The sequence below is a fragment of the Propithecus coquereli genome, unplaced genomic scaffold (assembly GCF_000956105.1).
Source record: "Propithecus coquereli isolate 6110/MARCELLA unplaced genomic scaffold, Pcoq_1.0 Scaffold840, whole genome shotgun sequence".
NCBI lineage: Eukaryota > Metazoa > Chordata > Mammalia > Primates > Indriidae > Propithecus > Propithecus coquereli.
The window spans coordinates 298,588-309,964 of record NW_012154619.1 but is presented as its reverse complement, the minus strand read 5'-3'; the positions used below and the strand labels follow the sequence as shown (position 1 = coordinate 309,964).

General features: G+C 50.4%; 1 protein-coding gene across 2 annotated transcripts in view; it reads right to left on the bottom strand.

The window, feature by feature from the left end:
* Positions 1-11,377, bottom strand: part of COL26A1 (collagen, type XXVI, alpha 1) — a 139,178-nt gene that overhangs the window by 74,952 nt on the left and 52,849 nt on the right. Inside the window, exon 3 of one of the 2 annotated variants that reach the window (XM_012663941.1) lies at positions 4,041-4,144. In XM_012663941.1, the coding sequence (XP_012519395.1) occupies positions 4,041-4,144 (104 nt within the window). The remainder of the gene's footprint in view (positions 1-4,040; positions 4,145-11,377) is intronic. The other variant, XM_012663942.1, reaches the window with a different exon arrangement.

Genomic DNA, 11,377 nt, shown 5'->3' with positions numbered 1-11,377 from the left:
TACTCTGAAAACTACAAAACAGTGCTAAGAAAAATAAGAAGACCTAACTAAATGGAGAGCTATACTATGTTCATGAATCAGAAGACACATTATTAAGACAGCCATTCTCACGTTGGTTTGTAAATTTATCACAACCACAATCCCAACATACATTTTTTATAGGCATTGGCAAGTTGATTGTGAAATTTATATAGAAACGCAAAGGAGCTAGAGTGGTCAAAATAGTCTTAACAAAGAAGAAATTACAATTATATACCATTCCATATCCAATAGCTAAAATTAAAAAGACTAATACCACCAAACGTTGGCAAGGATGTGGAGCAATTAGAGCAGACTTTGCTTGTGAGAATGAAAAATGTTAAAACCTCTTTGGAGAACCATTTGACTGTTTCTTATAAAATTCAACAACCCAATTAAAAATGGCAAAAAACTCTTGGGCAGACACTTTACAAAAGAAGATATAAGAATAGCTAGTAAGCATATCAGATAGGCACACAAAAAAATTCTCAACATTATTAGTCATCAACGAAGTACAAATTAAAATCACAACAAGAGACCATTTTGCACCCACTAGAAGGGATAAAATTAAAAGACTGACAATAACAATGTTGGCAAGGATATAGAGCAATTGGAACATACTTTACTGGTAGTGTAAAATGGAAAAATCACTTTGGAAAACAATCTGGTTCTTACTTATAAAGTTAAGCGTACACCACAACCTAGCAAAATGGTGGTTATTCATACAATGGAATAATACCCAGTAACCAAAACAAATAAACTACAGACGTGTGTAAAACATGGATGAATCTCAAAGACATTATGTTAAGTGAAACAAACCATATACAAAAGATTAAATGTTTACAGTAATGTTATTGAAAAATTGGAAGCAACTTATATATCTTGTAGTAGGGGTTTAGTTAATAAAGTGCGTGTGTGCCCAAATTCCACAACCACTCAAAATGGTATTATAGAAGGAGATTGACAAGGAGAGATGTTCATGGTAACTTATGCGAGAAAGAAAGTTACCAAACAGCATGCACAGTACTTTGACATGTAAGCACGGGGAAAGGTCTGGAAGCTTTTCACCAAAGTGAGACTTGAGCTTACCTGAGAGGTGTAATTCTGGGTGTTTCTACTCTTTCTACACTGAACATGTATTCACTTTTATAATGAATACCTAAATTGTTTTTAGGTATATAGATATAGATGCATAGATGCAGTTGATTTGGTTATTCACAATAGTTATGTTCTAGAAAATCACCATGAACACTGCATTAGCAAACACTCAACCTTTGCTCCTAGGGGAAATACAGGTTTAGGGTCCTACGAGCCTCTAATCACATTTTCATCAACCGATCAATACATCATCTTGTTTTATGTGCGTTTCTGTTTAAAGGCACCTTTAAAAATACCTGTTGTTGATTCTATTAACATTGAACTCACAGCCAACAGCACTACAACTCATGCCTGAACAAAATTTCTAACAAATATATTTTCTCTGTAAGGTACCTCACAGCCTTCTTGCCCTTGGGGACACTAGACACAATTCACTACTACACTTGGGGGACATTTTAAACAACAGAATCACCAACTAAAAGCACAAAAATGTGGAAAATGTGATGCTAAACAGACCAAGAAAAGGACACTTGTTTGCAGTTTGAGAGCTGAAATGAGGCAGGGTGTCACATTGTTTGACCTCAGCTGGGAACGTGCGTGTTGGGTGACTCAAAAGTTTTCACTGCTCTGCCCACATCTGCGAATGACCGCTGGGAGTACTGATTTTGTGGTTACACATCACTTTTAGTGAGTAGGCAAATTCATAAATACAAAGTCTGCAAATAATTAGAATCCACTGTATATAGACATATATATGAAGAAAAGTATTCCCCAGCCTTAGACATGCACTCCTGGGGCGTCCAGGGAGGGGACCTCATCTGAACCAAAGCAAAACCCATTAAGCAGCACCTCCCTGGCCTGCAGTGCTTCCAGGGGGGCGGGAGGAGGAAGCAAATGGGAATTAATGGTGCAGGACCCACCACAACCATCTTAGGAATGTGCCTAAAGTCATGGGCATGGCCTTGATTTAGCCTGCTGTCTTTATTGGTTTATATTTGGGAATGTAAAATCTTTACAAGGGTTTTCAGGAGCCAGTCCCAAACTTGGCCCAGGCTCACACTCCCAGGAATCTCTCAACTGCCAAGTCCCCCACCGCAGGGCTTCCAGGACCCTCATGCTCACAGCTGGGAAGGGCCACTCAACCCACTGAAAGAGGCCAGCCTCAGCCCACATCCCTAAGCAAGGTGGGGAGCCTGGAAGTTTCTTCCAACAGGGTAAGGGGTTGGCAGAGGCTCTGAGGCTGACAGCATCTTCAGAGGTGCCAGCAACTTTTCATAATTAGCCCAGAAACCCCAGATGTGCCTGGTGAGTACAGTCACCGCATTATGACATTTAGGTCAACGACAGACTAGGTATACCACGGTGGTCCCATAAGAGGATAATACTGTATTTTCACTGTACTTCTATGTTTAGATATGTTTAGATACACAAATTACTTACCACTGGGTTCCAATTGCCTCCAGAATTCAGTACAGTAATGTGCTGTGCAGTTTTGTAGCCTGGGAGCAACAGGCCAGACCGTACAGCCTAGTATGTAGCAAGCTGTGCCATCTAGGCTTGAGTACGTACACTCTGACGTTTCCACAGTGATGAAATCGCCTAATGATGCATTTCTCAGAACGTATCCCCATCATTATGCGACACATGACTATATATTGATAATCAATATTGATGTGGCCTGATCAGAGTGTCTTTGTTTACAAGGGAGCCATGGGCCACGCCACGCAGTCCATGCTAACGATATGATTTAGGGTGGGAGCTGTGGGCCACGTTGGACAGTTCACGCTAACGATGCAATTTATGGGGGGTGGCGGGTCCTTGGGCCACAGGTACGAGCTCAACGTCCAGAGGAGCCAGGAGCTGAGGTCAGCAATGCGGGCTGCCACCATACCTGTGCGACCAAGGCCCAGTAGACACTCTGGCTCGGGTGAGCTTCCCTGGCTGGCAGTGCTCTGTGTGTACTGTCACATGTCACTGTCAGGAAAGTAACGCTGCCCACGACTCCACTGGCAGGGAACAAATGGAAGTTCCATGTCTGGAGCCCCCCAGACTCTGCCCACACACCTGCTCCCGTGGCTGATTTAATCTTTGCCATATTAAACCACAACCATGACAGTCATAGTTTTCAGTGTGTTCTCTGAGCTTCTAGCAAGTTATGAAACCTTAGGGTGACCTTGGAGACCCCCGATCTACAAATACGTGTGTGCACGTGTGCGTGTGTAGACACACACGTACCCATGTCTCTAATCCTCTGGTTCACTCATTCAGGGCGTTACATAAACACGTAAATAAAACAGTGCTCACTAATTAGTTGCATGAAAATTATGACCTAAACATTTTGAGACCCACACTTCCTTTCACAGTATTCATTTATTCAACAAAGAGACTACGAAGAGAGATGAAAAATACATACGATCAAACTCCAGGACAGGAGACAGGGCCCCTATTCGGGCTGGCCTCAGTTACTCTTAGGGGAATGGGACAGTCCTGCAGGGGCGCGAGTGTCTGTTGGCGGTGGCAAGAGGAATCCACACGACCACAGCCAGCTCGGGGCCTCTGGGAGCTAAGAGAAGGGCCTGGAAGCCTTGGCAATGCTGACAGGGGGCTTCTGGAAGCAAGGCCTGGATGGTAAACCCGGAGAGGGGCCCGCCCAGGACTCCACTCATTGCTCATTTTATTGATCATTGAAAGGGGCTCAGGCAGTGACTCGGGCTAGGGACAAACTAGCTTCACCCTAGTTTGGCCAGTCCGGAGCATTTGGTTCAGAGGTGGTTGGGAAACAAAGAAGTTTAAGCTACGAGCACGTGTGGCGGAAAGGAGACCTGCTTGCAGAGGAGGGGAGAGGCGGTAGAAATGCCCAGCAATGGGACAGCCACCTGGGCCGGCGCCCCGTCCACCCGCACCCTGTGTCCTGGCAGACTTACCCTCATCACAGTTGCTCCCGGTGAAGCCAGGGCAGCACCTCCACTCCAGCGCCGTCACCGTGCGGTAGGACACTCTGTAGGTGGGTCTGATCAGAGTCCTGTAACTAACACAAGGACAGCTTCAGCGGGGCATGAGCTCCTGCCACCCACCTGCCCCCAGACCCCACTCCTGCAAAGACAGCCCAGGCTGTGTGCCCGCCCAGGGCTCTGGAAGGCTCCCGGGCAGTGAAGCCCACCGCCCACTGCTGCATCAGCTATAATCTAAAGCCCCTTACAGCTCTGTCTTTCTAGAACTCTCCTAAGCGCGGCCACCGCTTGGAAAAATGTCTTGCACACTGACCAAGATAACGATCAAAGAAAACAAAAATATTATCAGAACTTTCACAATTTTCAACCACCCTCAACCCACTAAGTCCAGTCTTTTTCCCAATCATTATTTCTTTTGGTTGATTCATCCATGAATACTTATTGAGCATCCACTCTGCGCTATATACTGCGGTCGTAGGTTGATAAAACTGAGCTCCCATCCTCAGAAGAGCGAGACCCTTCAATGAAAACTTGGAATACGGTAGGGGGACTCATGCAGCAATAAAAAATGCCCATGAAATGCCGTGGATCCCAGGGTAAAGCTTCACACTCCTACAGTTTTGATATTTTTCTTACAAATAAGTTGGATACTATTTTGTCACATTCCAAGAATAGTGAACATGAAACGCGTTACCAAATTTCACAAGGGGGATACATTCGGCTTTTATCATTCGCTTTACGGGCATCATTATAACTGTGCTGCTTGATCGAGTTTGCACAATATCCCCTTGAAGACAAAACTACACGACTTCACAGAATGTAAATCTGCTGACATCGAGCAACTTCATCGGTGAATGGAAAAATTATGAATTAATTGGTAGCAGCAGGCGTGACGTTGGGAGACGTACCGTTGACAGGAAAACACACGACTCATGAATTGCATTGCAGAAATATGGCTTGGAATCTGAAAAATCCTGTTACACTGATTTATCTTTTTTTAAAATAAAACCTCTCTCGTGTTTCATAAACACTCAGGCAAACCGGTTTCCCCCTGGAGACGTGGGGGCGGTGTGGTTGTGCGCAGCGGGGGCAGGAACCTTCAGGAGGAGACAGGAGAGGTGCCCACAGCTACGAGCTGGGCACAGGCCCGGGCCCTTGGGAGCCCCTGGGCAGCCCAGTGCAGGTCAGGGGCGTGGGGAAGGACGGGGCTGGAGGGCGGGGGCGGGCAGAGCAGCAGCGTCACGGTCACCTCTCCTCACACAAGTGACCTGGTGAGACAGAGGGTGTGTTGATGAGCCGAGGTCCAAGGAGCACAAATGCACTGTCTGCACGATAAACACACTCACATCCACACTCAGGCACACATTCACACGCACGCTCACGTGAACACACGTGCACTCACGCCCTCTCTCACACTGACACAGCTGCAGACTCACTCACATGCTCCCACACTCACACACACACACTGTCACGAACATACTCAGCACTCACACTCACACGTTCTCTAAACACACACTAGCATCTTCACTATCTCACACCCACATACGCACTTGCTTACACCCCTGCACACTCTCATTCGCTCTCTCACACACACTTACGGACACACATTTTCACACACTTAAGTGCGTACTCATAAGCACACACTCTCACACTCGTGCACACTCACAACACACTCAGTATTCACACACGCACACACTCTCCTGCACACTGTCACACTCACGTGCACGCCTCGTTGCTATGTCTCAGGATGCTAAAACGGAAGTGTCCGCCCTCCCCCCCCCCCCCCCCCGCCAGTCTCAGCAGGGGTCCCAAAGATTGAGAACAAAGCCGCAGGTGCCCAGATTCCCTAAAGTGAGGGTCTGGAGGGACTGGAGCAGCCAGACAAGAAACGTCCGGCCTGTGAAGGCTGTTCTGCCAGCCTCGGCCCCTCTCCGCCCTCAGGGCATGAGAGAGAAAGTGAAGAATCCATGGAGGGTGGGGGGGTGCATTCTTTGGAGCATGCATTGACCCCACCCCAATACCTTGGAGGAGGGACTCGAATGCTTCCCCCTTGTCCCAAGAGACACCAAGGAGAACATGACACAGACCCCAGGAATTTGGGGTAGGGGTGGGAATCTGACTCTAGCTTGAAGGGGACAAGCAGTAGCAGGGTGGTAGCACAGGTCTGTAAACCCCAGCACGCCCGAAAGGAAGCTGGACTTGCAAGAGAGGCACCTGGATGGAGGTGACCCAGCAGCAAGGAGGATCCCTGGGAAGTCAGAGGCTGAGAGCAAGGTCACAAGCAGGCAGCCAGAGGGGTCCTGCAAGGTGGGGACGCCCAGGCTGGGCATACGTGACACCTGGCCCGAGAAGGGCCCAGCCATTCACAGGAGGAGTGACATTCAGGGGCCCCTTGCCGGATGGCAGCAGTACCGGCCAAGTCCCCTCCTGCCTTGGGGAGCCCCTAATCAGTATCTCACTTGCCAGTGAGAAATGAAGACAGGAAAGAGAGAAGGGGCCCCCAGCCCTACTTGCTGCCACAGATCTCCCAGCCTGAAGCAGGCCAGCTGGGAGAGGGGAGAAACTTTAATTTGACTCAAAATGGCAGTTGTAAAATTAATTCTTGAAACGAGATTGTTCTTTTGACTAAGAGAGACCAGAAAAACTGCAGAATCCATCCAGGGCCCAGGGCAGGGGGAAGGGCCAAGCTGCTTGCTGTTTGTGCCTGGGGTCCCACCCACAACCTCAGCCCAATGAACAAAGCCCCAGGCTCTGGGGCACAAGCCTGGTCTCTGTGCTGTGCCCTAATTCACTGTACAGACTCACACAGGTACCTCAACCTCTCTGAGCCTGCTTCCTGCTCTGCATGACGATGTTACCATGGAGACCAGGATGCCGGGCACGAGCCTCTGAGAGCAGAAAGGGAAACATCGACGCCAGGTTTGCAAAATGCAGACCTGACCTCATTTGTCCTGGCCCACACCCTTCTGCCGTCCCCACTGTCATCAGGAGAGTCGGAGCTGCTTAGCCACGTGTGCCGGCTCTTCTGCAGCTGACACTGCCCCCTCTAGCCCTCTGAGCCACATGCTGCCCCTCACTGCCAGTCCCGACTCCTCCAGATGCACCAGGCATTATCGCTTCAGCCCATGCCTGGAATGATGATGACGATAATAATAAAAAATGGTAATAATAGATATAATAAAAGCTTCAATTACGCACCAACCCTGTGCCAGACACTGGTGAGTGGTTTCCATATGCTGACTCACATCAAACCTGAGGTGATATCGTTATTTTTATCCCCAATTTACAGATGAGGAAACTAAGGCACAAAGAGGTTAAGTAACTTTCTCAAAGTCACACTGCTAGAAGGTCACACTGCTAGAAGGAACTAGGATCTGAACCCAGGAAGAACTGGTTCCACAGCCCAGTAACACTAGTTTGAGTCTATTCAGTACAGGGGAACATTTTTCCTCCCAACATCCAGATGAGGGTACCGATCTCAAGCCCCTGAACCGAGGGAGAACTCACCCCCGAGAGAGGCTCTCTTTCCAAGGGCCAAGGGGCTGGCCTGTGCCACCCTGGGACCAGAAGGCTGCAAAGGAATCAGATGGCCAAGTCCAGGAGCAGGTTACCCCAGTAGGTGGCGCTGCTTCACCAGCCCACAGGGCCAAGGCTCAGCTCCACGGACCTCTTGGGTCTCACCTGAATGCCCAAGGCAAGTTCAGCATTCATGGCCCATCTGCCAGTCTGGGCAAGAACTTGAGGGAGCTTCGCCTCCTACGTCCATGAAGAACTTCCAGCCCCTGCCACTAGGGTCCAGTTGGCAAACTTTCTAAACTGCAGATGCAATTTGTTGACTGCCCTCTCTCTAAATGTTCCATGGCTCCCATAGACTAAAGACCAAACCATTTAGGTCAGCAAATAAGGCCCTTCCTACCTTTCCCCTCTCACCTCCTTCTACTACCACTAGGCAAAGCTGCTAGCACTACAACACAACAGGCTGCCTGGGCACATGAGGCTCTTGCTGCTGCCATGCTTTTGCATGTGCAGGCTGCTCTGCCCACCTGCCCTTCCTCCTTTACTCTGTGTGAGAAAAATCCCTAAGAGCCTTCAGGGTGTGACTCACATGTCCCCTGCTCTGTGAAGCACCCCTACCCTCGGCCAGAGCCGGCAGGCTCCCACATCATCTTGTACAGAGCTTTGTTACGACCCAACAGTCATCCGCACACTCGGGAACATCAGAATGAACAAGGCAGGCGTGGCCTCTGCTCTGCCAGGGCCGATGGCTAGTGGGGCAGCCAGCACCAATCCCGTGGTCACACCCGTGAACAGGTGCTACCCACTGCGTAAGTGCTATAGGACAAAGTACTGAATTCACTCCTCACGTTACAGTGGATTTTTTTCTTTTTCTTTTTTTTATTAAAATATAATTTACAGGGAGTAAAAAAGAGAAGCCTAGTGTTTGGCTCAATGAACTTCTACCTATATGTGCACCAACATTCCCATCAAAAATCTCCTTGTGTTCCTTCTAAGTCAATTTTCTGCCCCCCAAAGGAAACCATTATTCTGACAGCTCTCACCATAGATTAATAATAATATTCCATTATATAAATATAATTTTCCCATTCTCCTGTTGATGGACATTTAGTTGTTTGCAGCACGAACCTTCCCCCACCCTTGACTGTACATGTCCCTATCTTTGTATAAGCTGCCACCTGCCTCTCACCTTCCAGGTGAGTCTGAGAGGTCAGGTGAGGCTTCTCCAGTTCCCCTGAGTGATGCTTTAAAGCATCAAACTATTCTTAGCTTCTCTTCAATCTCAGGACCATACCCAAATCTTAGCACAAGACTCACAGCCCCATGGACTTCTATGGCCACCGTCCACCTTGGCCACCCCCATTCAGAGCTCCACCAGCCACACTGGGGCTTGTGCACCTGCTCAGCCACCACCTGAGACTTGCAGCCCCCATGGCTCAGTGGAAGTGTCACCTCCTCTGAGAGGCCCTCCTTGACTAGCCCACCCTCAGTGCCCGCACCCCATAGCAGGCTGGGCCTCCTCAACTTACACCCTCAAAGAACCCATACTTCTCTTCCGAGCACTCGTAATTATACACCCACCTATGCAATTATCTGTCTGCCGTCTGTCCCCTCCACCGAGCCGTTGGCTGCACCGCAGGCCTCATGCAGGGCGAGGCACATCCTCTGTGCCCACTAAAGATTGGGGGAATGAAGGAAGCAGTCGATAAACTGTGTGCCCTGATGCAGTCTCCATTCGGGAAGTGCGATGCTAACCAAGACTGGCAGCTCCCCGGGTGGTTCGGGGGGGCGGGGGGAGGGCTGCAGGGATGGAGCAGCAGGACACAGCCACTTCCACCAGGAGGGGCAAGGAGGGGACACTTGAAGGAAGTCCACTAATCTGAGAAGGTGAGGGGCAGCCCATGGCAGCAGGGCCCAGAAAATCGCTTTGGGTGCTTTTGGTCACTTGAGGAGCAGAGTGTTTTGATGGCGGATGGGGCAGCTTCCGAGGACCAGGCTGGAAAAGGCCTGGAAGGTAGGTGAGGAGGCTGGACTCCGCCTGTGGGCACTGGCCTGGCCAGAGCTCTCTGGACTTTCTGGATCATGTTCCTGACTTATAGGGCATGTATTACACATACTATTTACTGTCCTTGCATGTGTTAAAAATCAGTAGAGCTTCATTTCTCTATTTTGTAGATTAAAAAATAAACAGGACCAGGTGTGGTGGCTCATACCTGCAATCCTAGCACTTTGGGAGGCCAAGGCGGGAGGATCATTTGAGGCCAGGAGTTGGAGACCATCCTGGGCAATAAAATAAAAAAAAAATTTTATTTATAAAATTAGCGTGGCACAGTGGCGCATATCTGTAGTCCCAGCTCCTTGGGAGGCCAAGGCAGGGGGATGGCTTGAGCCCAGGAGTTTGAGGTTGCAGTGAGCTATGATCACGCCACGGTGCTCTAGCCCAGGTAACAGAGGAAGACTCTGTCTCCAAAAAAATTTTTTAAAAAAATAAATAAATAATTAAAAACTAAACAGAAGACCTGATGGTTTTTCTGCCCCTCAACAGACAGCCTCATGCACCCGCTGGGAGACCACCCCTCCCAGCCGTGGGGAGGCCACCCAGGGCTGCGTGGCAGAAGATCACAGTAACCTGCTTTCAAGAAAGACCCCCTGAGGTGGCGGAGGCTGGATGGGAAGGGGAGAGGTGGGGAGCATGGAGCTTTCTCAAGAGGCTGCTGGCCCAGAAAGGGGGGCCCAGCGGGATGAATGGCCCCGCTTTACAGAGGAGAAAACTGAGGTCAAGGGGGAGCACAGGTCAGACTCCAGGTTATAAAGTGGCACAGGTTCAGGGGAACCAGGCCTCTCGACAGGGCTAGTGAGTGTGTTCTTATCTGCCTGACGACACACAGAAGCTGCCTCGCTGGGGCCCAAAGGTGCCGGTCGCTGAGCAGTCAGAGAAGGGCCTTGCCCTCTGCAGCTGCCCTGGCCCAGGGCCCTCGCTGGGAGCCCAGAGGACTGAGGTCACGGGGTCCTCCAAAGAGCTGCGGCAGTAACACAAGATGTCCAGCCTGGAGCAGACCCCAGGGGCCTGGCTGCAGCCCTGCAACCGCTCGATCGCTGTCCTGGGGAGTTGCAGATGTGTCCTGTGTGTCCCCAAAGGCAGCCCTGGGCATATGACGTCACATGAGAGGGGATTTGAAGGGCTCCCAGGAGGAGGGAGACTCAGTCCCTAGAAATGGGTAAGCAGAGATCACCGCCAGAGGTGATGTCCCCACAGCACCATGTTGTCCCTCAGTGGGTGTCGGGACACTACCACCAATGAGGCATTGCCTGCTCAGCACGACTCTGCCAGGCCAGAGCCCTCATCTGGGGCAGCCAGCACCCCTCCCTCGCTGGGCACCTCCGTGCCTGCCTGCCTCCACTCCTGCCCTGGCCCCTCTTCCTCACCAGGGACCACCGCAAGGAGGACAGACTGGGAGGTTCCGCGACAGGCTGGAGATGCCACAGGAAACGGGAGTGGCGGTGTAGGAGAGGGAGGCAGGAGATTATTAATCTCTTGGTTCATAACAGCAGGCCAGTCGGGAGGGGAAGGGGCTGTTCCTGCAGTTCTGAGGCCGGAGGCGGGGGTCTCTGGCCTCTGGCCTCCCCAGAATCCAAGTTAGTCGTTCCTGAGTGCCCAAGGTAGGGACGGCAGGCCCAGCGGGCAGCGTCTGCTGCCCAGGACCACAGCTCATTCGGGGGCAGTGGCGCTGAGTCTACTGCTGGGGTCTGGGGCAGCCCTGGTAAGCTTCTCGACCCAAACAGTCTGGCTGAGG